This window comes from Neolamprologus brichardi, chromosome 9 (genome assembly GCF_056152115.1).
Source record: "Neolamprologus brichardi isolate AB-2024 chromosome 9, ASM5615211v1, whole genome shotgun sequence".
Taxonomy (NCBI): domain Eukaryota; kingdom Metazoa; phylum Chordata; class Actinopteri; order Cichliformes; family Cichlidae; genus Neolamprologus; species Neolamprologus brichardi.
In genome coordinates, this window is record NC_142112.1 from 18,609,327 (window position 1) to 18,635,674 (window position 26,348).

The 26,348-nt window shown below is 39.1% G+C and overlaps 3 protein-coding genes across 10 annotated transcripts; 2 read left to right on the plus strand and 1 right to left on the minus strand.

The window, feature by feature from the left end:
* The first annotated feature begins 1,511 nt into the window (after positions 1-1,511).
* tmem14ca (transmembrane protein 14Ca) lies at positions 1,512-4,066 on the plus strand. 3 transcript variants are annotated; one of them, XM_006794721.3, is made up of 5 exons: positions 1,512-1,621; positions 2,123-2,207; positions 2,339-2,440; positions 2,742-2,829; positions 3,853-4,066. In XM_006794721.3, exons 2-5 carry the CDS (start codon positions 2,132-2,134, stop codon positions 3,908-3,910), a joined length of 324 nt encoding a protein of 107 aa, XP_006794784.2. In that variant the 5' UTR covers positions 1,512-1,621; positions 2,123-2,131; the 3' UTR covers positions 3,911-4,066. The 3 variants fall into 3 exon arrangements, with proteins under 3 accessions (XP_006794784.2, XP_006794785.2, XP_035765320.2); XM_006794722.3 differs by having other exon boundaries at positions 1,533-1,618; XM_035909427.2 differs by lacking the exon at positions 1,512-1,621 and adding an exon at positions 1,863-2,013.
* A 23-nt stretch (positions 4,067-4,089) lies between these two features.
* mak (male germ cell-associated kinase) lies at positions 4,090-18,073 on the minus strand. 5 transcript variants are annotated; one of them, XM_035909426.2, is made up of 16 exons: positions 17,769-18,073; positions 14,813-15,197; positions 13,703-13,757; positions 12,745-12,866; positions 11,068-11,150; positions 10,178-10,310; positions 9,823-9,994; positions 9,112-9,279; positions 8,121-8,363; positions 7,737-7,939; positions 7,402-7,541; positions 7,039-7,185; positions 6,141-6,227; positions 5,319-5,438; positions 4,933-5,028; positions 4,090-4,837 (listed from the first exon to the last, which is right to left on the minus strand). In XM_035909426.2, the coding sequence occupies exons 2-16, from the start codon at positions 14,914-14,916 to the stop codon at positions 4,674-4,676; spliced, it is 2,037 nt and encodes a 678-aa protein (XP_035765319.2). In that variant the 5' UTR covers positions 14,917-15,197; positions 17,769-18,073; the 3' UTR covers positions 4,090-4,673. The 5 variants fall into 5 exon arrangements, with proteins under 5 accessions (XP_035765319.2, XP_006794776.2, XP_006794781.2 ...); XM_006794713.3 differs by lacking the exon at positions 11,068-11,150 and adding an exon at positions 11,659-11,738 and having other exon boundaries at positions 17,769-18,072; XM_006794718.3 differs by lacking the exons at positions 4,933-5,028; positions 11,068-11,150 and adding an exon at positions 11,659-11,738 and having other exon boundaries at positions 17,769-18,072.
* plcxd2 (phosphatidylinositol-specific phospholipase C, X domain containing 2) lies at positions 17,182-26,348 on the plus strand. 2 transcript variants are annotated; one of them, XM_006794719.3, is made up of 9 exons: positions 17,182-18,191; positions 18,436-18,572; positions 18,741-18,860; positions 19,537-19,590; positions 19,691-19,846; positions 21,341-21,364; positions 21,971-22,081; positions 22,197-22,327; positions 23,753-26,348. In XM_006794719.3, the coding sequence occupies exons 1-9, from the start codon at positions 18,089-18,091 to the stop codon at positions 23,910-23,912; spliced, it is 996 nt and encodes a 331-aa protein (XP_006794782.1). In that variant the 5' UTR covers positions 17,182-18,088; the 3' UTR covers positions 23,913-26,348. The 2 variants fall into 2 exon arrangements, with proteins under 2 accessions (XP_006794782.1, XP_006794783.1); XM_006794720.3 differs by lacking the exon at positions 21,341-21,364 and having other exon boundaries at positions 17,189-18,191.

Here is a 26,348-nt window from a genome sequence, read left to right on the forward strand (position 1 = left end):
AGAGTAGGTTACTCTTGTTCTGCAGCGGGGTCCCTTTTGAATATCTAGCCGGTCTAGGGCTTAGTTTCAACCAGCAGCACACAGCACCGGGCCTCCGGCAATGTTCCCCAACCGCCAGCTGTGTTTAAAAGGCGATAGCCACGACTGCGCCTTAGGCATCTTGTACATTTTATTATTATCATTATTATTATTACTATTATTATTAGTTGTTGTAGTAGTAGTAGTGGTAGTAGTATTGCTATAATCATTATTGTTATTATCAAGTGTACCTAAATACACAGACAGATCTTGGTGCGTATTTTACGCGTCCTTCTCTCATTGCTAGAAATGGCAGAAAGACTTCCTCCTTCTTCTTCTACGTCTTCTTCTTCTTTAAAAAAGGCTGATCAAAGACAGGAGCACTTTTTCCTATCCCCCAAACGTTATGAAGTTATGAAGTTGGTAAATAATTTCGTAGAAATGCTGAGTTTGCAACAAATATTCTTTTCCCACAGCCACGCTCTAGCTCCTGCTGGATGTGTCCTACTGGCAAAGATATCCAAGCTTGGTTATATTCATAAAAATTCGTGATTTATTTATCTATTTATATTTTTCAATTGAGACGGTTTCGGGCCCAACGTTAGAAACGCTGCTCTCTAAACAAGATAACTTGTGTTATAGCGCCACCTTGCTTTTGGATAAGAGCGAGGAAGCGCGGCTGGTGGATTGAAGTCAGTATCGCAGGTAATTGAAACCAAATGAGAATGTGTGAGCAGGGAGCATTCCAGGAAGTAAATCTACAGAGCCGATGCCAGTCAGAAACACAGGTGCTTTAAAAGAAAGGCTACATGAAATTGCACGAATTGTCAGGAATACAAACGTTTGCAAATATTACAAATGTATTTCTAACAAGCAATACGCTGAGTGCCTGTGTTCACCTGTTCACCTTCATTAACCTTAATCAGTCTGTCAAGCTTAAACTTGATCATTTTAGTCACCCAACAGAAGACACCATTTTTTTCGGATGCATGCAAATCAAAGTACATGCCTATTTGGGGAAAAAAAAGCTCTTGTTGTGAGGGGTGCAGTTTGAACTTGAAACACAACCTAATGTAATCCTGTGGCGCCATCTAGTGGCCGTCAATTATCATAAAACAGCTCCGTGTGGCGTTGGGGTTACTCAATTGAGTGCATTCAGTGGTTTACATGATACGACGACGTTAAGTAAGCAGGACTCGGTTTATTATGGAGAGTACAGGACAATAAATCAGTCAGTCAGCGATTCCGCAGAGAAAATAGTTTAATAGCTTTTAAGTGTCATCCGTCGTGTTTGTTTGCACCAACATAAACGATTAAAAAAAAATAATAATAATAATAATAATAATAATAATAATAATAATAATAATAATTATTATTATTATTATTATTATTATTATTATTATTATTATTAAGCGCCGCCGTATGTGTTTCACAACATAAAGAGATCTGCTCAGAACTGTAAGCCTAAGCATGCGGCATCCGCGCGAGCGTATAACGTACAGTGCAGCAATAAATTGTGCTCGGTGGAGAACAAGCTGCAGTTGGTACGGACCACACTGTTTATGTCAGTGACAGACAGAGGACAAATTGAACGACTAAGGTTGTAAGTCGGATTGTTATTTTAATTCAGCTTCCATAGTCGACAGTGTCAGTGTTTTAGAGTGCGGCTTAAGATTTTATCTACTTTCGAAGTTTACGGGGTGACTGTTAACAGTGGTTTCGGCAATATTGTGTAACTTCTGAGTGTGTGGTGCAGCAGTGATGCTAGTTTATGCTAAGGCTCAGTAAAGCAGTCTGGCTTATCTACTAAGCCAGACACACACACGCCCCTTTTTTCTTTAACAACTTCTGATCAAAAGCTGACAAACTACGGCTGCGGTGTGTGACAGCGGGAACATTCCTACAATGTTTTCACTTTTTCTGTTGGTTCCGTTAATGCTCAGTAACAGCTCTGTGTTGCAGGACTCGGACAGCTCCTTAAGTATTTTTACACCAGTAGGTCAAATTAGATTCACATCAGGAGGAGGTTTTAATTGAATAATCGATGTGCAACGCTAATAATGTGTTTGTTGACTCGCATAACTTCACGCTGTGGTCCTGACAGGTGTCCAACATGACTGTGGATTGGGTAGGATATGGATACGCCACGCTTGTAGCATCTGGAGGAGTCATTGGTTACGTGAAAGCAGGTATGTGTTACCTAAAGTAGTTAAGTTAAATAATCACATTTTTCTGTAACAGCAAGTGTTACTATTGGTGCTGTTGTCTCGTTGGTTTATATTTTCCTAGGTTCTGACCTCCTGTATGTTTGTTCTGTCAGGCAGTGTTCCCTCCCTAGCTGCTGGGCTTCTGTTTGGGGGCTTTGCAGGTTTTGGAGCTTACCAGGTCTCAAATGATCCTAAAAATGTTTGGGTGTCACTAGGTTAGTAAACTTTTTTTTCTTCCTCTTTCCTCAGCTTATGAAAAACGTCATGTCAGAAAAAGCTGTAAAGTTTGAACACTGATGTGCCATTTAAGCCACAGTCTTGAATGTTAATTGAATAACTGTATTATGCCTTATGACCAAAAAAAAAAATACACTCAAAATGTTTAGTATGTGGACCCACATACTAAACTGCATACAGCAGCTGTATGTTCTGCATGTAAGTAAACAGTTTCTGAATATCTAATGTCTTCTTTGCAAGTGCCTTCACTAACCTTTTCCGTCTCCTGTTGTCTGCCAGCTGCATCAGGAGCACTGACTGGTATCATGGGGAAGCGGTTTTATGGATCGAGGAAGTTCATGCCAGCTGGTCTGATGGCTGTAGCAAGGTCTGGTATAAGTCCAATCAGCCATTACTTACTATCAAGTACCACAGATGAGGACAGTATTATTCCAAATATCGTAGTTTGATTTTGGAATATTATTTTACTTACTTTGCACACAGAAACAAAATTATTTCACAAAAAACAAAAACTACCATGGCCAAACGATTATTATTTCTATTTTTATATTATTGTTTATAATATTTTGATTATTATAAATATTTCTTAGTCCGAAACCAGGGTTCTACCGATTGTCCTCTTCAAGACTATAATTTCAGACTTGTTTGAGTCATTCACTTGTGTCTCAGCAGTTGTTCTGGGGGTCTTTAGATACAGCTTGCTACTTTTCTTCCCAGAGTCTTTGAAATTGTTCGCTTCCTACCTCTGCCAGGCTTGTTCTGCCTTGTGTGGCTCTTTCATGAGATTTCTCATGCCAGTTCTTGACATTTGATAACTTTGTATGTCCGTCGCCTACTGTATGAGCATTAACAACTTTTTTTCTTTTTTGCAAGTTTAAACTGATTTCTTTTTTTTTTTGGTACGATGCTCTCTCAAGTAACAGCTCAAACCGTTGGAAGTTTTTATACTGTGTAAATAAAAAGACAACCTTCAGTTTTAACTTGATATTTTTCCAGTCTTTGAGCATTACACAGTTAAAGCATGTCATTGCACATGTCAGTTGTCAGGGGGAGCATTAATATTGACCTGGTAACTTTTATTTTTTTCTGAAATAATTCTGTTATTGTGTGCTAATAGAAATAATTTATGGTTTCTAAAGAAGGCTAGTATATTTAGAAATGCTATGTTAATAAATCCCTTGCTCCATTTACAAAAAAATTATTATGACAAAAACGTTTAATATCATCGAGGCACTAATAATTTTGTCCTCACTTCTATTTATATACTACATTGAAAGCCACATTTTACAGAGGATTTTATTTCCCCCCCACTTCCAGTAATCTGTATTTTTTTTTTTTACTGTATACTTTGGCTCTTTGAATGAGGTCTAATGTAATCCTTTTGTTTCAGTGCTCTGATGGTGGGGAAGCTTAGCTTGGCGTTGCTCCAGAAACCTGTACAGTCCTGATGAACTTAATATGTTGAAATATCAGTTCCCATCAGCTCCTGTGGCTCTTTTCAGAAGCACCCTCTCAGCATTTGACATTTATGTCCAGAATCATGTCCTTTTGTTTAAAAGATGTAGATTTATGAAATAAATGTACCCTCTTGTTTATATAGTAAATAGTTGTCTTTTTTCAGTGAATGCACCTTTGAACTTGTTTATTTGTTTAAAAAAAAGTTTAAAAAAATTTCAGCTTACTCATTGATATATTACAAAGAGGTTTGCAGTTCCCTTACAGTTTTCAGAGTCTGCTGTGTTTTTATGACACTCAGGATTTTTTGTGTCACCTATTACATGCTGAATAAAAGCAGAGAGGATATAACATTACAGGAACCATTCATTAAAGACACTTTGTTATATGAAACTAGAGAAAAATAAATCTAAAGTTAAAAAATAAAAGTTGAATTGCTGTGCTGGAGTCCTACTTTAAAAAAAGAAAGAAGAAAAAATCCAAACAATGACAATGAAATTGGCTCCCACTGTATCTGAAGGATGCAGTGGGATTGTCTTGAGGACAATACCGGTCCTGGTTAGGCATCATGGCAACCATCATCTCCAGAACACAGAGATTCAATGCACATACAGTTTGGTGCTACTTGTATAAACATAACAAAGAACGTGGGATGTGCTCGACCTTGATATCTGAGCCTAAGCATAGTTAAGCAGCAATTCAATTTCTCGCCAAAGACTAACAAGCGGTAGTAGTTGTAGCATGTGCTCCCCCAAACTACCGGTTTCCGCCATATTTGGATGTCCAGTCGACCCTCCCATGGACGGGCTGCACAGCAGGAGCTCTGGTCAGGAGGTTTCCGGAGTTTTTTCCCAGTGCTGATGAATAGCTGCTGCCCTTCATCTGAGAGCTGTCTGTCCTCCTCTTCCAGGCTTCATATTCTAGAGAAAACAAATGTCTCTCTTAATCACCAGCATCTTTATAGGTGATGCTTTAAAAAAAAAACACCACAGCAACTATTTGAAAATGGCAATACCTTCACCAGTTTCTTTTAATGATGAGTTGGATATGGGCTTGAGTTTTGCAGATTTTGGGTGTTCTTTTATATTATCAGGAGAAGAAGAAAGATTTACTAAAAGTGAAGAAAAGGGAGAAAGAAAGGAAACATACTCCCAGTAAATGTGATGCAGGTTTAAACAGAGGAAATTAGAAAAGAGTACAGGACGATCATACAACAGAATAGTTCAACTATAATACCAGAATTAATGTTTATGATTAGAGAAACAGAGCAACCTCTCAGACACGTGGGAAAGAGTGCTGATTTTTTGTTCTCTCAGAGCAACATAAATGATTAAAAGTACCCGGCTAAAAGTCTCACAGGTTATTTTGTTGGGTTTATATAGAAAAATAAGAGTTATTTACTTGCATGCTGGCCAGCCAAGGGGGCAAGCTGGATTCTCTGTCCCACTGAGCCAACCTCTTTCTTTTGAAATGAAGAGATGTAACCACCAGAGAGGTTGTACTTGGTGCTCACAAAGTTCCCTTTAAGAAAATAAATACAGAATTCAACCAAAGGTCTGAAATTTCTGCATATCTTATTATTGCACACCCCAGATGTCCAACCAGCAATTGAGTTTATGTATTTATTTGCTAAAATGCAACATTTTTAAAAAAAACACAAACTGATCTTGAAAACACATCTTCTCACACGTGGCTTTACGACCACTAATTATATGTGTGAACACGTGTGACATACTGGAACCACCGCATACCGACGAGGGGCACAAGCGGAGGAATAGGGTCGATTGATTGTCATTCAACATTTCAAAGAACACCATCGAGTCTCTCCACCACCAGTCAGAGATTTTTATCTCCATAATGACTCAAAAGCTTCATTGTTCCCTTAAGATGTTGTGGTTGTAGTATCATTTATCTTCTGTTAAGCAACTGGAGTTCTTCGTTCTCATGTTAACCTGCATGTTTACACCCTAGTTTCATGCAGAGCTTTAAGAGGCCAGTTTCTTTCACATGCAAAGTGGCTGTTTGAATACCCGAAACTTGCTACAGCATCAGCCACCACCCTGGTTGTTGGTTTATTTGATTTTATCCTCAAGCTATTCTATATACCGCTTTCAGAAAGGTTGCACTCCAAATAACTAACAAGGCTGTGAAACACAGCAAAAAAAAAAAAAAAATCTAATCAAAACAAAACAACAACAAAAAAACCCAGTCTCACTTAAATACCTTTGGAGAGATCAATTTTCTGCAGTATTCTTTCTTTGACCACAGTTTTGTCTGGTGGGCTATCCAAACACTTTGCAGCAGTATCTTCTAATCACATGGCCCAAAAAAAGTAGAGTTGGAGGAGATGCATGGGATCAGAGAGAAAGGAGAAAAGACAAACAATAAAGGCGAAGAAGGGAAACTGAAAGTATTTTTGCTTTTTCAAAAGAAAAAAAAAGAAAAAAAAACTTTTCATGCTAAATAAGACATTTTCATGCAGAACAGGCGAGCAGCATTAAAACAAACAGTGCTGGGAGAATGGATGGGGGAGGGGTCTACAGCTGCAGGCAATTTAGGGAACACTTGATCTTATACCTACAGTCTTAATCTCATGAATAAGCAATGGAGAGGTAGAGACGAGGTAACAGGAAGAGACAGCAGCAGAGAGAGAAGATGAGGGACGCATACTGTGTGCCTGCCTACATGACAATTGATTTATGGTGTCCTAGGTCTCCAAAGTCGCACATGCCTAGGCTCACTAACTCTTTATCATAACTAATGACCAGGTGATATTAGCTTCATCAGCAGCACTTAGAGCCTTAGTATAAGAAAGAGGACACCGTCGTATTATGTAACACAAGGTGAATTTGACAGCCGCCAGGTTTCCAGAGCAAGTCATGGTGTAGTCATTATTTAATCTACTGAGTGAGCAGGTTTGTTGTCTGTTGTCAAACCCAATGCTTGAATATTATATTTTTTGTATGTGCTTTGTATTTTTCTGCCTTCGTACATTACAAAAAAATCTACACGCTGTCGGGCTGCTTCAATGTGTTACTGAAATCTGGAAACTTGAGTCCCCTCCACTGTGCACTATGCCAAACTTCTTAACACTGCTGCATTAGACATCATCAGTCTTTACCTGCATTGGCTCTGGTGACAGATAATCCTCCCCCAATAGGACCAAGTGGTTTATTTACAGTGTTTGAGGAGTTCTCCCACAGGTCCCGCAGTGTCATGCCAGTCAGCTCCTTTTCTCCAGAGGAGGTCTGATTCTTGCTGATCAAGCCTTAAAGCCAACAAAATTACAAGATTAAAAATTTAGCCCTCAGAAAGTGCTATTTTCACAAAATTGATTAAAATGCAAGCAATTGGATTTTATAATAATAATTCAAACCACGATAAAAAAAAAAAAAAAAGAAGAAAACTTTTATTTATTTATTTGTAACCAGGGAAGCAATGACCTATTTTAAACAATACAGATAAGACCACCTATTAGTCTTACCAGGCAAGTATCTAGACTGGCTGAGATAGTGTTGGCGGGCTGCAGATCCTGGAAGATTAGAGTCCATTTGGCCAGTCTTTACATTGTTTGGTAGTTTGGTAACGGTACTGAAGGAGTATAGAGGTTTCTGCTCCTGGTGTCTGAAAACAAGGCATTACAGTAAGTTCTGAATATAAATGTGGATGTTGTGGAATGTATGATAAATATGAAATGTATTCAATATTGCATATTTATTTACATATATACTGTAATTTATAAACTGAAGCACATAGTATAGCAGCACATAGCACAGCAAATGTTTCACCAAGCAAAGTTTCCACTCTTCTTAAGCTTACTGTGGACATTGGTCCTTGGGGCTCTTCTCCTCCTCTGTATTCACCAGGCTGGGTTTCTTGGAGTTGGAGGCGGATGTTTCTGAACGATCAGATTCCTCCCAGCTGTCTGAGGTCTTGGCCACTGTCTGGCCCCAGCGACGGCGACCGCTCTTCAGCACACCCGTCCCGACGCCACCAGCATTGTTCTCACTGCCCAGCGCCTTCTGCACAACATAGTAATGTCACGTTTGGGCAATGAGTCTTGCTGAATTAAGTTCTACTTTCAACCACTGCATCTGCACCAGAACTTCTGCTCTTTCAGAGTACTCACTTAATCCAAACTGACTACTTTATTTTAAAAACTTTTTTTGCAACTATTTAATCTGACTTAATAAAGCTACTCACTGCATGGCTGAGGCCTCCAGGTTTACTCTCAGCCTGGGGTAAGGGGATCTGCTGCAGAGGCTGTTGATGGTTTCTGGAGGAGGTTGTGGAGGCTTTAGACTCAGAGGAAGACTGCTGCAGTTCAACTTTGTACTCAGAGGCCTGTTTTTGAGCAAGCGGCCTGTTCTGGACTTTCTTGACCTCCTGGCTCTGAGGGCGTGGCCCCAAGACCTGACCCACCTGGAAGTAAGGATAACGCAAGGCCTAGCAAAGGAGAGGAAGGAACACAGATTATTATTCTGAATAATCTGAGGATATTCAATTACACTGAAAGAATATCCCTAGAAACAAGAATAATACACAGTCTGTACTTAAAAAAACAACAAAATAAAGCACATCATTGTGTAACTTGAGTCATTTAAACTTGCAGGGATGGTTTTCATGCACAAAACAGCAAACATGCACACCAAATCTAAATCCCAGGGCATTTTAGAAACACCCCTGTGTACCATAGGGTGTATTTTATTCAGCAATTACAGTTTTCCACCTTCTGAATCAGACAAGAGCTGAATGAGCTAAAATTAGATGTGCATCTGTGCATCTGAACAGAACCACCCACCTGGGAGCTGTTTAGGTAGAAATGGAAAAGCTTTGTCACTCCCTCTAAAGGTGTTAGGCCTAACTTTCTCTCTGGAGTGTAAATTACAGTCAACAATATGATGGGCATATAATGTTCATAATGTGTATGCACATATGCAGAGAGGAAAAATGTTTTGCAGCAGAACTGAGAATGAAGTATTTCTTAGAGACTATTTAAAATGTGTAGGATTAACAGTGAAATCCCTGCAGTGGAAATACAGATAATCTGCATGAAGTGATGAGTGTTGCACTGCAATGGAAACTGCTTCTTTGAGAACAGGTTACAGATTAATTTTAAACAACAGGCTAAAAAGGGTCTTTGTTAAAGAGAACTTTGGCAAATTAAGCCTAGAGTAAGACTTTCAGTGCCTACCTGTGCAGCAGTGGGCCTTTTTTTGGGGTCCCAGTGCAGCAGGTCCTTCATCAGAGTAATAGCCTCATTGCTGGCATTTGGAATAAGGGTCTTCAGGTGGGTCGGCACACATTGAGGAAATCGAAAGTTCATGGCAGTTGCTAGCTGGTGACCTTCTGGCCAGTCGGTCTAATGGAGGACACAATCAGTTGATTACATATTATCATTATTCAGCTGTGTAAAGGTTGTTCTGGACATTTTTATTTTGTCTTTTTAAATGTTAATAGTTTAAAATAGCAAAAGTCTGAGGCAAGGTTTTTACCTCGTCAGATACCTTGAGGTGGCGGCTGTTATGAGCCAACACCACGTAAATAAAACTGAACTGTATTGTGAATTGTGGCTGATGTCACAGACTAATCTCCTGGCCAGGTTATAGCAGGTTGCAAGCAGAGTTAATAGTGATGGTGATGGAAAGCCTTTTTAATCAAGTGTCAATTTGTTCAGCATGAACCACACTTAAAACTCTTTAGACCTTAGAGAACTAAGTAGGCTTACATATTATTTATTCTAATGTGATTTAACTACACTAAGTATAGATTTTCATCTTTAGGAATAATGTTTCAGTTAAATTCAGCACTTGATAAGTTTAGAGTATTAATGATTGAACACATGAAATAAGCTCACCGACTGAGCTCAAGCATTCTCACCTTTCTCCTTTCACCTTGGTCTTACCTTTTTGACGGTGCCCAGGACTTGGCAGATCTTAAATATCTCGTCTACTTCACTGTTTCCAGGGAAAAGAGGTCTGAGTGTGTACAATTCGGCCATGATGCAGCCCACAGCCCACAAGTCAATGGGAGAGCTGTAGGTAGATGACCTGAGCAGGACCTCCGGAGCTCGGTACCTTGACAGACAGTCAAGAGCAGTTAGATAAACAGCTTGTAAAAAACTCAGTGTAAAAATACATGGCCATATGGTCCAATGAAGAAAGCATAAAAAACATCATGTTAACTTTAGCTTAGCTCACTCTAACCAGTGCTTTCTTTTCTATCTTAAAAGTGTACCACTGTGTGGAAATTCCTCTCACCATCTCGTTGATACATAGTCTGTGTAGGGAGGTTTGGAGCGGATCTCTCTGGCCAGTCCAAAATCTGCTATTTTGACCAGTTCTGGACCCATGCACAACAAATTCTCTGGCTTCATGTCTCGATGGAAGAAACCTGTACAAAGGTTTATATCAAACTTTTAGCTACATTAATAGACTCCACTCAAATCATGACAACAGACTGGCACTATTTCCTGGTATTCTAAATCTAATACATAAAAATGTTATTCATAATTCAGACAGAACTACTTGTGAATGGGTGAATGTTTGCCTCACCTGTAACATTAACAGGCATTTGTATTCAGAGCTCAATGTATTTCAACATCATCATTTTAAATATACAAGTACCAGGGCTACAGTGCTTCAGTACTGCAGCTGTCACACAATAACAGTGTAATTTGGAGTAAGATTAAATATTAAAATTACTCGTGCAGATGTTGAAAAAAAGGCAGTCCATGTCACGTTACTAAAAATGTACTCTGCTGATGCAAAATATTTTCCTATGATGGAAGATTTTAAATGCAGTAGCAACAATGGCATATAATCCAAATGTGATTTACACTGACACCCATTTAAGTAAAACAAAACCAAATGACTCTTGATTAATCGAGTATAGCTGAAGAAGTTATCAAGTTTGATGTCATAATAAAATACATTTTGGACTGCGCTGCTACTGAAAACAACTAAGAAAATACAAGGACATACCTTTTAGCAATAGAGAACATAGCACACACACATGCATGTGCAATATAATACTTTTGGTCTACCCAAGGGCCACAAGACTTTTTAAATATCACATACACCCAAACTCACAAACTACAGGTTAATCTACTGTTGAATGAGTAAAAGGATGACCAAGGAAAGCTTCTTACCATGTTTATGTACAAAAGCCAACCCAGACAGCACTTGAAACATGATGTTTCTAATTTCATTCTCTGAGAACATTTTATTCTCTCTAACAGCAAACCACAGAGATAGAAAAGGAAGGAAAGATGGAAGAGAAGAGAAATCAAAGTGTTAAGAGAAAGAAAAGTGGAAAAGTCTGCATTTTGGATATATGGAAGCACATGTGTACATTAAAACATGCAAAGGTTTGTATGACCAGGATCTTTTTCTTTTGTTTAGCTGATCACACCATGCCTGATTAAAAAAAAGTCAAATGTTCAGAGTGCTTTTTAGTGTGCATGCATAGATATAAGTCATCCATACATCCATTCTTTACACAGCAGTGATACAGACCAGTAAGTAAAACAAGTGTTGAAGCAAGGCATTTATGGAGGGTTCACATACTACAAGAGTTTTTGATCGTTGATTGAAATAATTTAATGTATGATGACCTTGTTTGCTTGTGAGATTCTTAAATATTGACATGCCTTTGACAGTTGAAATGGTCAGTGAATCTTGCAGTATGAACCCACACTCTCGTACGCTTTCAGGTCATGAAGAAAACACAGTACACCTACCATGTTTGTGAATAAACGACAGGCCTTGCAAAATCTGAAAGCTTATGTTTCTTATCACTGACTCAGGGAACAATTTTTTTCTGTAAACATAAAATCGATATACCTCCCATGAGCCAGTTAATGAAAGCAACATAACATTAACACCATTCTTTCTTACATTATACAGTAATCGGTAAAATAAATATATTTGACCACAAATCTGAGCAGCTTTAAAACATTAACTGTCTTTTTGACTTATTTGCTTTTGCAAATAAAAAACCTCAAGTTTGCACTGTAGGAGGTTTTCACACTAGCAAAAACATCAGGGCATCTCCCAGAGAAAGTGGCAGCTGTTTGCAAGAGAGAGCCTGATATAGAGGATTTACAAATCTTTTAGAGGATGATATTGACAGACTTAAATAACAACCATTAGAGCCTATCAGATCAATCTGGCGTTAATCAGTGTGTGGGCCAATTGGCAATGACGCTACACAACTGTGTAGGGCTGCTCAATTAATCGAATTTTAATCTCGATTACGATCTGGGCTTTCAACGATCATTAAAAATGACTGAGCCGATTATTAGCACCTCCCTCGTGCTTTACTCTCGCTTCTCCGTGTGGCAAATCGAGCGCACCTCTCTGCATTTCGAACACGCGTCACAACAATTAAGAGGACCCGAGGGAAGCTCGGAAAGCTAAGCAGAAGTTATTTGGAGAGGAGAGTGACTGCCGTTGGTTGAAAAGAGAGGTTAAAAAAAAAAAAACTTCAGTGGTGTGGAAACATTATAGGTTCGCGGAGTCAGACGTGGATCAAGTAGAGCAACACTGCAAAGTTCACTAAACATAGATGTTTACATTTTTCATTTATTTCTTATATTGCAAACATTTGCACTGTTATCAGTATTTGCACGCTATTTTATATTATTTTTTAAAGTCATTATTCATTACATTGTTATTGTTAAATAAATATCGTCAAATAATCGAGATCTCAATTTCAGTGAAAATAATCGTGATTATCATTTTTGCCATAATCGAGCAGCCCTACAACTGTGTTAAACAAATTCTTCAAACATTTGTATTGTGAAACATGATTTTTCTTTTCTTACCTGTCCTTCATAAGCTGGTACAGGTTCTCCTTCATGTACTCAAAGACAAAGTAGAGATGGTCATTCTCTCTAATAACCTCTTTTAGTTTCACCACGTTCGCGTGGTTCAGCTTCTTCAGTGACTGGGGTGACGCATGTTTGGAAAGATAAGAAAAACTGTCTCATGTAATGCGAAAATTTTCGTATATAACAAGAACACTTTTAATACAGATATCAGAATAGTTAATGTACTAATTGATGAAGTGTATCAACTTCCACTGGTGCATGGTTATAACAAAAATTGCTCTTCCTTGGCTTCATTTGAGTGTGTAAGCCTGGCTTCTATTAGATGTTGATTTATACTCAACACAGCTCACTTTATTAGGTAAACTTGTTCAGCCTATAGTTAACACAAATACCTAATCAGCCAGTCCCATAGCAGGAACTCAATGCTGAAGTTCAGACTGAGCATCAGAATGGGGAAGAAAGGTGATTTAAGTGACTTTGAACGTGGCATGGTTGTTGGTGCCAGATGGATTGATCTGAGTATTTCAGAAAGTGTTCATCTCTGGGGGGTTTCCCATATAGCCATCTACAGAGTTTACAGAGAAAAGTCAGAAAGAGGAAATATTTGGCAGTTCTCTGGGCATTATTGGTCATAGGTGAAAAGCCAGACTGCATGATCTGTGACACTATCATGTCAATATGGACCAAAATCTCTGAGGAATGCTTCTAGCACTTTTTTGAAGGCGCTATACCTCAAGTGGCCAGTGAGTGCATTCAATCAATGATTTTCTTAATGCATTACCAATGTAGTAGTGGAATGCCACCTTTTAATTTTCCATTGTACTTTTATACATTTTGACAATTTACATTTGCGTGAACATATCTATCTATTGGTCAATCTATGTAACAGTGGTCTGCGAGTAATGCTGTTATAAGGGGCTTCAAACAGGTGTATTAATATTACCATGCTTACCTTTACTTCTCTTAGGTTCATACATTCCTCCCATGAATAAAACTTTCTCTTCATTCTATGGAAGACAATTAAGGAATGTATACATCTTATTATCAGATCATCACATATGTAATCCTTTCAGGCCATATCTATTAATAAACATTATTATTACTTATTACAGCATTTACAAGACTACTCTGTGCATCTCCATCAGTAACTTAGAAAAGTGATGACTGTAATGTGATAAATATTCTAATCAAGATTTTTCTGTACTTAAATTAAAATGAAAACATATTCTGATTCTGATGGCCTACTCGGCTTTTTCACTGTTATCCAATGTGTGTTTGTTTAAAACAACACACCTGCTGTTATACGCTTGGGTTCTCTGATCAGCATTACTTGTCCTTTCTTCTGGAATTACATAAGAGTTACAGAATGAGCCGATATCTATCCACAATGTCAGCAACCCGACACACCCCTCTACTTTCACTCCCTTTCACCGTCACCACATGTATTGTCTTGCATGGTAACCAAATGATCAACCAGTGGACGCACGTCCCCAGTTTCGCATCTATTATTGAACACTGCTGCTATGTTGCTGAAACAAAGCAATGTAGTTTGTTTGCCCTGGTGATGGCAGGTCAGGGGTTTCTAGCTTTACAGCACATCTGTTTCATAGTGTCACAAAAAACATTAAAGAGAATAACAAAGAAAAAGGCTGTGACGTAAAATGAAAACAGTCATATTTTGATTTCAAAGGGAACAATTTCTTTCTGCATCACAAATTTGAAAAAAATGTAATAAAAAATCAACATCTACATGTAAAAACTTTAACAGATACAAAAACACTTGATATAAATGTGATTTTTCACTATGTTTTGTGAGTATAAAGGCTCTTTGGTAGCAATAGGGGATCTACGTTAGCATTAGTTATATATCTACTATAGTGCAAACAAGATTGTGATTTTATTTTGACATTATTAAGACTCATTGCTGATCAAATATGTACATAATATAGGGATGCATAACACCACAACAATAAATCTCATAATATTAATATTATATTAATATGTTATAAAGGCTGAATACGGAGAGACAACCAAAAATTTAAAGAATGAGCAACATCCTCACCTTTTGATGGCTACAAGCTCTCCTGACTCATTGCTTCTTCCCATCATCACACTGCCATAGGTGCCATCACCCAGCTGCTTCAGGGTGGTGTAGCGATTCATCATTTCTCAAAACAGTTTCATCAGCCTCTTTATCAGCTAACTTTATTATTGTGTGAGATGGGCTGTAGAAAAACACAGCCGATTCATCAATCAAATATCCTTCTTCTTCCTTCAAGTGTTGTTCAGTCTTTGTTTCATCAGCCAGAATTCACTTCTTTTTTCCCAAAAGAAAAGATCGTAGTTTGGCCAATGTTTGTCTTTGTCAGCCAATCCTGGGAGTTTAAAGCTCATTTTGCAGTAACTGATCCATGTAAAAAGGTAGGGATCTCGGTCACGCAGTTGAACTAACAGCCAAGAGACAGAAAAACATGAAAAATTGTCAGCAATAAATACAACCGCAAACACAAAAGGTCACATAAATCCAATAGCATGCCAAAAAACTCTGTCGACCAGGATTTTTAAACTATGCGAAAACAAAGACATGCTAAGACCACTTCTTGTTTTTCCCTCAGTGGTAGGATTAGGTGTGTGTCACACTAGAGGCTTCAACATGACCACCCAAGGGAGATGACAAAGCCAACCCTAGTCAGATTAGGCCAACAGGGATGTAAATAGGATGTTACATCACCATCATGCTTACCGGTATCCACTACCTTGCCCAAGCACCCTGCCTGGCAAGAGGATTTGAATGACGCCACAGGCCATCGTAATCACTGGCCTGATGTACATTCAGCCATACAGACCTCCCAAAAAACTTACAATTACAACTAATATACAGTGCCTAACAAATTTATTAGACCACCTGTCATTTCATCAAGAAAACAAGTAAACACAAAAATATTTTAGAAATCTGTCCAAAACCTAAAAATAAATTTGTTATTTATTAGGCAAATAACATATAACATATTTTAGCTGGCATACTGGACTTCTCTGAGAAGTCAGAGATTAATCATACATAACACAAAAGCTAAAAACACATTTTTCTCTTCATGGATGCAAGTAAATAACTGTAATTGTAAATGGCATCTTACTCAAAAAATAATAATGTGCTTTGCTATTTCACCCTGTTTTTCTGTAAAACAGTAAATTGAAAATGAATGAATAATGACAATCATTATAATTTAGAATTAAAATGATCATTTTAATTAAAGCGTGTGTGCTTTAATGATGTTTCTGTAATAGTGGATTAACCATTATAGAAACATAAAAAACTATTTTAGTAATTAGCAGGTGGTGGTCTAATAGGTGTGCTAAGCAGTGTACTTTAATGAAACTAACAAACTGCGTGTTCTTCTCGGAAATAACGCACAGCTATCTTCTTTTGTAGGTTGCAAGTTTGTGCAACTGGATCATAATCACACATGTTTTCTGTAGAATGTGGCTTGAATGTTTAAAATAAGCTGTGAGATAAGCACACAGAGTTTTATATAGCTAGTGCGATAGGGACTCCCTAATTAATTACACTGGAAAACAATTGCTCTGGCCATTTGACTTTTCCTCAAGGAGTCATTATGCAACCACTGTAACGTATTAATCATTACAAAAAATATTAATATATGATACAACTAAGACCTTCAAAATGTGACACTGCAATGTCACATCTTGTCATTGAGTAAAAATAAGCAACAAAACAAGGGGAGGGGGCAGTCGCATATGGCGATCTGTTGTGAAGGGATTTAAAGGGAATTAAGATGTATCCAGGCCACGTGACATTAGAAAGCTAATCAAGGTCGACGATATTAAAAACTCACGTCTACAGGCAGTGTTAAAGAAACCAATACTTCTACTCAGATAATTCTTAACTTTTGGTTAACTAACAGCTATCACACGCATTCAACCCCAGCAGTCTTTCCATGAAACGAATAAACTAGCTTTACTCTAAAGCTAAAGCTATAAGCTAAGACTGCTTAATGTAAAAATATTAAGCAGGCTATTTTATCGGGAAAAGAAGGTGAGTTGGCATTTGTTGCTGACATATCAGACTTAACAGTACAGTTCCTCGACCATTTTGTGCAGACTCTTTCTTGTGTGTCCCTTCTTCTTTTTTTCCCTCACTTTTAAACTCACCATGTAGGGTCGTTAGTCCCTTCCTCGGCTGCTGTCCTGCTGATAGCTTCAGATAAAACGAACGTAGCGCTTACAAGGTGAGCGCGCGCGTGTGAGCGCGATTTCTCCCCATGGAAACGTATACACAACCGCGACGCTTGTTGTAGCTGCCAAGTGACAAGCGTGGAGACGGCGCCCGCAATGCTTTATGGGCTTTGTTGTCCTTTGAGTGGTATGTAACGCCATACCTGTATTCAATTAATAGCCTGTATTCAAATAGGCTAACATTTCTAGCGTAACTTAGAGATGCCTGTTCAATGTGGACTCTTTTTAATGTAAAATATTTTGAATTACAAATAGATAACTAAAGTGAAAGCTATACGCACGATTTTTATTATTTATTTTATTCTACTTTTTCAAAACACGAATGTTCTTTCGAATAAGGAGAAAAAAAACCCGACTTGGTCGCAATTCGAGGACTGCACCAGTAGATGGCGCTGTATGACTGTAGAGTGACATAGTACAAATCTACTTCGTATGGCATGTACATAGCCACAGCTCACATTAGCGGAACAAAAATATCACCGGTTGTTTAAAAATGTTTATTCAGTGTTTATTGTGTAGGGAATAATATTCTAATAATAAAAAACAAATTACATAACTAACAAGTTAAACACAAAATATATCACTATGTCATCCGTACAAAAAAATGAATAAAATGGTTTTTAATATTGAAGTAGACTTGTGTGTTAGTTATGTCATTTGTCACCTGGTCAGTCACGTGATCAGTGAGCTAATTAGTGCCTTACTGGCATTCTACCCGTCCTAAATGTCATGGTTTGCCTAGTGCGGTAGTGTGTTTAACCTACCGGGAGGGGAGGAGGGATTTCACCCTAAGAGGATTGCGGCGATAGTTAGCTGCCCACTGGCTTTGTCAAGGCATGCCGGTTTGCCGGTTGGAGTCCAACGGACAACAACGCGGTACAGTTTTCCTCCCAGAAACTCGGCAACGACACCGGTTGGACTTGAAATGATGCATATCGTAGCAGCGCAAAATCAATCGTGACAGTCCAAGATGACCTATGGTAGATTTCACATGGTGAGAGCGCATGGAAATCCTTCACCGGGAGTGCATCAGTACCAGAGAGCAGTCTCTTGAGGGAGTTATTGCTGACAGGCGGCTCCCGATATGAAGACCAGACCCGCGGGGATCGGCAATGTCCATGCCGACTGGATGGGTTCGCTCCCCTCCAAGCTCAGTGCCATGCCCCTCAAACATCTAGCGGTGCCAGGTGAGTCCACAAAGCGTAAAGATATTTAGTCAACGGAAGAAGGAAAATGTACTGTGGTAATGTTGGCTAAAAATAGACCTAACCCCACCCTCACGCCCAGCATAACAGGAGGAAAACACTGCTGATTCCTTCATCACTTACTGATGCAGACGGAATCCTCTTTTTTCACCTTGATTTCCTGTTTGATTTCGATTTCAATTTTTAATTTTCCATCACCAGCAGCAGCTCTCCCTCTTTTTTCCAGGCTCTCACGACTCTTTCACTTTTTGGGTGGATGTGCATGCTCCCGTGGGCCCCGATCAAAAGGTTTATGTTAAGTATCTGGCTACCATGTTCAGTGTCTTAGCCAAGAAAGTCATGGTGAGGTGGTCCATGACACAGGTACTGGACTCAAAATCACTGCAATACACACACACACACACACACACACACACACACACAAAAAAAAATAGCCTAAATGATACATTTTTGAGATCTGTGTTTTACAGTCTAGTGTCTGTGTTTCTCAGCTTTTTATTATGTATAATGTGATGTGGTCTGTGTCGCCAGAACCTGACTTTTAAGGAGCAGCTGGATGCAGGAATTCGCTACTTTGACCTCAGGGTGTCTGCAAAACCAGGCGAGCCTGGAAATGAAATCTATTTCATTCATGGCCTCTTTGGACACAAGGTGAGCGGAGGAGTAAACTTTTACTGCCGTTTTGGGTTGTTATTGTGACTGTTGAGCTGGTCTCCCTCATTTACTTTTATGTGTTACATTTTTCATTTTAATCTGTCACAATCTGATATTTTCCTTCTGTGCTGAATGCTTTTGTGCCAACTCCAGTCCTAGAATGCTAAAATGACATTTGAATACAAGCTTTCATTTTCTCCTAGTATGAACAGTGACTGTTTTCTTCTAGTACTGTGTTGCAGTTGATGTTGCTAATAGTGGGCAGAGATGACCTTAAGCAAGGATCAGAGGGTAGCGTTTCGCTATAAAGATGGGCGATTCTTTTCCCTACACGAGGAACTCTTTGATTACAAAGATTCTGTCATAACATGACCATGTGACTGAAGAATATTTAATAAAGAAATGGATATTCAAGATTTTTTGATGTCAGTGGCATTAGCAGCTGTAACTGTATACAGTTGATATTTGACTCTATTAACCTTTATTTTGTGAAATATTTTGGTGGAGTTTTGCAGTGCCACACTCACTAAAATATTTAAGCTGCTCTTTGGCGTTCTAATATGCTGACTTTAAAAAAGCAGTAGCCTTTCTGCATCAGTTCATGACTGAGAGACTTTAAGATTTGTACATTTGTATCCTGATCTCTGACTCTTCACCCTGTTTTCTCACAAAGGTGAGGGACGGCCTGTTAGAAATCAGCTCCTTCCTGGTCAGACACAGGAAAGAGGTGAGAAGCACATTTTAAACATTTCTAAACATAAAACATGTAAATAAATGAGCTACATTTACACTGCTAACTGATTATGTTTGATGTTTAATTTATGTAGGTGGTGTTCCTGGACTTTAACCATTACTATGCAATGGAGGCAGAGCACCACGTTTACCTCATCAGCATGCTCCAAGAAGTATTTGGCAGCAAACTGTGCAATAACTGTGCGGTGGAGAACGTCACTCTGGACTATCTCTGGGAGAAGAAATACCAGGTGCGATCAGACTGCATCAGTACTGACGGCCTTTATTGCAAAAATGTTTGTGTGCATGTTGAATGTAGCAACAGGTAAATGTATCTGTCAAATGTTTTCATGAAATATCATACTTGTATTCATTATATGAGTGGCAGAGTGAACAGGAATCAGTCACAACAATTTAAAAACTGAGCTTTGCTTTTTCCAATAATCTCCCATCTTTAGAAATCACAGCCTTGCAGGCTTTTGGCCTTTACAGAAGTCATCTGGGAACATTTCAGCCTACACCTTATTAGGGTGCTGCCACTAGTTGGACTGGTTTGATGTACTTTTCTTTTGGCTCTAGTGTTAAGCTGCACCCATGACAGCTCAGCAGGGCTGAGATTCATTCACTGTGCAGACAGTCAGCTGACTTATTCCTTAAATAGTTCTTGCAATTTGGAGTTATGTCTGGGTCATTGGTCTTTTGGAGGAGGAAAGTGGTTCCAAGTACGTGGTGTCACAGGCTATGGCAAGGCATTGCAAAATGGAGTGATAGTTTTTCTTTTTTTCATGATCTCCTTAAGTCACGTGACTCCAAGCAGTCCTCCAGCACCTTCACTTTTACCACATTTCACAGATTTTCATCTTTTTGATCCATTTCCTCAAAACTTGGACTCATGGTGAGATGCTCCAAGTAATAAGCACGCATGTTGTTCCGACTCCAACAGGGGTACACCCTGGTTGGAACTGTTGCATAACTATCACAGAGAGGTGGGTATGTGTAATTTAGAGTTACCAATTAACCTAAACCCACTAACTGGAGAGAACCCACTCAGACATGGTGAGAACATAAAAACTCCAAAGTTTGTGACCAGATGCTAGATTTGAACAGGAGCTTATTGGTGTGAGGCAACAGTGCTAACCACCAGGGTGCCCTATCTCTAATCAGTTTGATATTTATAAAAAGCACATATTAAGTGACTTCCACAAACCTTTTAGGTGTGGTGTACACCTACAAGTAAAAGGAGTAGACAGGTGTTCGTGTAGCGGTGTGTTAGCGTGACCTCTGTGCACAGGTAATCCCTTCCAACTGTGATTTTCCAGGGCAAGAATTAGTGGCAAGTATCATCCTATTAGCACTTGTTCTATAAACTAACCTACATTTATCCTTTCAGATTTTTGTAGCTAAAAACATTTCAATTTTTCTTTGTCTTTTGGTGTCTCCGATATTACTCTTTCATATTCTTACCTCCAGCTAAGGTGTGAGTACTTCTGCGTCTGCATTACATTACTACAGTCAGTGCATGTTTATGTTCAGATACTATCATTCCTGTTCCCATGACCCTAATCTGTAACTGGCTTAGTTGGCAAAGAACAAGGAGATGAAGTGCAGGGCAGACAGTGAGAGTAGAGCACAAAGTGCACAGTTTGTAGGTGAAAAGGGCAGCTTTCCTCCTCACTCTTTTTTTGGCATTATGAGAAACCCACAACTCAAACTTCTTCTGACTTTTCTATTGCATCTCTGCCAAGTCACTGTGGATGAAGACTGTTCTGGTCAGATATTTTTCCAGTTACACATAAGCCCAGATTTAGACTTCTGCGAGGATTCTTTGTAGACACATCAGTGGCGCACATCGTTGCTGGTGTTTGTGCTTGTGTTTGGTGAATTGTGTTACCTTGCGGTCCTGTCCCAGTGTTTTGAATACGGCTGATAGAAACAAAGCCCCCAAAATGCTGGGACTTTTTTACCTGCTCAGTCCCAGCTCATTGTTGTGGTCGTAGTTGTGGACTGTGTCGACCCAACGTGTACTTACATTTCTAGGGAGGTGCAGAGGTTACCTCGTAGGCCGTGGCATAGGGCTTCAGAGGGGTTTGTGGTTATGACGTAGCTACAACATAGATTTCCTGCTGAATATTAAATCTCCAGTAAGGGTGAAACATGCAGATACCACCATGAATGCTCAGTTATCTGTAATCCTTTACTAACTTTGAGGTCAGGTGTTTCACCATGCTAGGGTCATTGGTTTGGGGGGGAGGGGGGGGTATGTATATCTTTGGGTACTTTATGTCTTGCACTGCAAAATGGATCACAGAACTCGCCTAAAGCCTTTTTGTCTTCAGACATCTGATCACCAACTTTTATCTTTTTTCTCTTGACAGGTGATTGTGTTCTACCATCATCCTTCAGCCCAAGGCGTTCCTGTCATGTGGCCTGGCAACAAGATCCCTGCTCCCTGGGCAAACACCACTGAGCCCATCAAGCTCATAGAGGTTAGAAATTAATACTGTAATCGTGTTTTATCTCTTGCGGTCTCCATTCTAACTAAAGATATTTAAATGCATTCTATTCGCATGAGATTTATTCATTCAAATTTCTGCCTTCTAGTTCCTGGAAACTACGCTGAAGGAAAGAGACAAGCAGGGTTCCTTCCATGTATCCCAGGCCATCCTCACTCCCACTGTCAACACTGTGGCTAAGGGGTTGCTCTGGGGCCTACGCAGCTACTTGGTGGAGAGGTCCGTGACTGCGATTAGATGGTGTAGAGCATAGGCCTAATTACATTTGGCCCGCGAAGCCATACCAAATTACTATTAGAGCTGGCCTACTGGTATTATACAGCTAATATATATATTGTTTAGTATTAAGCTTTGCTTGTTCCATATTCAGTTTTTCAGCAAAACGTGTTTGAGTCCATAAGAAAAGATTCATTCTTATATCTGGAGGAATAAATATATTTCAATAAATATTAATGTTAGCCCGCGACTTTGCTCCAGTTTTGAATTTTGGCCCACTGTGTATTTGAGTTTGACACCCCTGGTGTAGAGGGAATCATGGATCATATTTGTATGACAGTTTTAACATAACAACTCTGAAAAAATTCTTAAGAACAACTGCTTCCTCTACTGCTCATCTTCATTCATTTATTATAGTTTGTGGCCAGTAGAGGTCAGTAGAGTTAAGGGTGCTAATGAAATGCAGGGAACAAAGTCAAGCGCTGGCTTTGCACATGCCTTAAAAGGCCAGAAAAAGAAGAAATTCTAAAAATATTGAAAAACTACATTGCAAGAAACACTACAGATCTTAGAGCACATCCTGTAACACAGTAAGTTATAAGAACATGTTTTGTATCTATCATTATATTGACTGAATGGAGAAAAAAAATTGTATTTCCAGTCAAATCTAGAGTGCACAAAACATAAATTAAAACATTTCATAACTCTTAAGAGATTGTATTCTTCGTAAGCAAAGGCATATGATTTTCACCATTTTTTTTTTGCTGTCATCTGGCTTTTTTATCATCAGTGGAAGTCTTGATGTAAGGGTATTATACTCTCTATGCCCTTACATCTGCCACCGGGCACCAATATCAGGGTATAAAACTTCTGAACAGACACAACGGCGAGACAGGAGGTAGCCTAATTTTGCACTTCCGAGGAAATGGGATTGTTTATCCAGCAGTGATAAACAATGTGACTTCCTGGTTTTGTTCTGCTGGTGACTGAAACATAGTGAAGAATCGGAGGGTGTTAGAAGTGATACGGCTACAGCGTCGCTGTGTTTGTGTCTATGCCAGGAACTAAAATATGGAAAGCATTGATTCTGAATGGGGGCAAAGCACTGTCTCCCTGGCAGATGGACAAAAATGTCTGTCCCTTTAATTTTCTTTCCCCAATATGTCCACTTTCTCCCACATTGTGACATATCTCAAAAGTCAGTCAACAGCTTATAGTGAAATCTGGCAGAAAGAGAAACAGTTAAGTAAGGAACTACTGATTCTTGACAATGTTGTAGACATAACTATGAAACTAAAAGACAAAACCTTGGCAGTAGATATTTCTGGTGTGTATTTGTAAGGTCATGAATTTGGTTTTGATTCAAATTTAAATAGCAGGATGTTCGGTGCAACAATAATTGCCCTAATGCTTCTTTTTTGGCTCTAGAAACCTGCCAACCATCATGTCCTGGGTTGAGGCTCAGAGGCCAGGGGTGGACGGAGTCAACATCATCACCTCAGACTTTGTGGACCTCACTGATTTTGCCAACATTGTAATCAAGCTAAATAACCTGCTGTTGTCTGAACAGAACCGCAAACCAAGATGACACACGTTTTCATACCAGGAAGACTGACATGGTGGCTTTGAGTCTAGTGGCAGATTTTCCCTGCCTCTCTTTTTATATTGTTCACAAATGGCTCTGGTGCTGCTGGTAGAGCTTCAGTGTATTTGCTTAAGGACACTCAGCATTAAGATGTGCAGGGATGGACTCTGTATGAGCTTGGGTCCTCTAAAATAAAGCCTTTCAATTTTTAAGGAGCTCGTCAGCTAACTTTCAGTCTTAGTTTTGGTTGTAGATGACTTTCTTAGCCTCAGTTCTATGAAGACAGTCCAAAAGAGGGAAAGAAGTGAGAGCTCAGATGAGAGAAAACCAGGCATGCCCAGCTGCATTTTTTTACCATCTTCATAAGGCAGACGGAGTCGTGTCATGCTGGAGTTCTGGCTGCATCTGCAGATTCCTTTTTCTGCTTTCCCTTTTGAGGGAAAGCTAGAAATACATCTCATATTTGCTACTAAATGGGACTGCCAAGCAGGTCACCAGATTGGTAGCTGCTGTACATTTTCCCTTGCATGATTATATGACTTTTAACCTCTCAGGTGCTTATGTGGAAGTTTATTTGGATGGTTTATCAATATTACAGATGTGAATTTGGTTTATTTGTATTTTTAAATGGTCTTATGAAATTACTGACTTTGTAAGTTAAGATAAGAGACAGAATTGCATGTTAATATGCTGCCTGTAGGCATTTTAGCCACTATTGTATGAACAGCACACAAGGGATTAGGATAGCTTCTTTGTTTGTTTATAAGATAAACTCTGTGTGAAAAGAAATGATTGCAATGGAACTCATTTGTATTTCCAACATACTAATGATTGTTGAAACTGGACCAGTGAGTTAGGGTTGGCTTATTAAATGTAGACTTGGTATTTTTCCAGTAATTAAATGAACTTGAGGGGAAAAAAACACATACTTAAATTTTTTCTTGGTATTTTTATTTATATGTTAAGCAATGCCATTTTTTTTAATGAAAGAGAAGCCAGCTGCTCTCTCATTACTTACTGAATTTAACAAGCAATGCAGACTATGGCACCTTTAGGAGGACTGCATAGGAAAAGCCCAGTATGGGTGGAAATTGCGCCGCAGTTCCCACAAAACACATACAGATACACACAAATAGCTATATATCTTTATCGTATTTTCCCCCCTTGGTCTGTTTCCTCTTACAGTGCTTAAATGTGCAGAAATAGAACTAGTCTCCCAATAAATGTATGTTGGAAAGGAAGTGAAGAGTATATGGTTGTGTACAGTATATGCAAACATGTGGATGAGGGTTCATTTAAAAACTGTTATGCTTAAAATGAAACCAAATGCCAACCGTTGAGGTCTTAAATGTTTTTGCTTGTTTGATAGTGTGCGTGTGCATCAGTGTGATTTACAGTCTGTGTGTGTGTGCCTGTCAGGGCCAGTGATTACTATGCATGCGTGGACAGTAGAGCAGCGACAGTCACCCTGCGTTCTTGTGGTCAGACTAGAGTAAGAGAAGAAAATGAGACAGCAGAGGAAATGTCATATAAAGAGAAAGGAAGGACTAACAAAAATAGACTTTTAAATGAAGGTAGATGACATGAAAGATCTGAAACAAAAGGGAAGAATTTAGTTAAAATAGAGCTGAAGTTGTAAAATTGTAGCAGGTGGACGTGTTGCAAGAGAGCGATCAGAACAGCTGCCTTTTCCTGCAGCAGCATCATCATCTAAAAGGGAAATGTTGTTTTACTTTTTAACCCTGTCCTCATTTTGTCACTCACCGACTCACTTATGTCAAATAGCCTGGTGTGTCCAGGCCACATTGTTGACAAGGTTGAGTGTGGTCACCAGGCACTGCGAGGTCCACACACAGACGAGCAAAGGCACTTTAATTGTGGAGTAATTACACATACCATTGTAGGCAAGTGGGAGAGCAGGGAGCAGCAGCTCGAGCTGAGAACATTCCTCTGTTGTTTAGATTGGTTCTGTCTTTTGCTCTCCCCTTAGTCTCTCACTTAACTGTATCCCTGTTGGCTTCCCAGGTTTCAAAGGAGAAGACGACCCAAGCGTAATCACTCATATGTTAATAAAGTCCTGCAGTATTAACTTTTTCTGTCCAGCCGTTTATAAAGACTGCTGTTCTGAAGCTGCTCTCTACCCAGTATGGTGACAATACTGACACAGAGCTCTCCTAAACTGGTTGGGCACCATAGCTGAAATAGTTCTACAACTGTGCCACTTTAAGCAGTGGTATTTCTGTCACTTCACGTGTTCTCATGTCATTTCTCTCTTACCAGGTTCAGGACTTCCTTCATCTACCTCAGTTGCCGAAATATTTTCTCTGGTTACAAGGCACGTGTGTTAAACTGGTGCAAGGCAGTGGTTTCACATATGAGTAATCAGGGTTTCCATTCATTAAATCTCTGGTACATCTGTGGTGTGGAGTGTTTTAACCA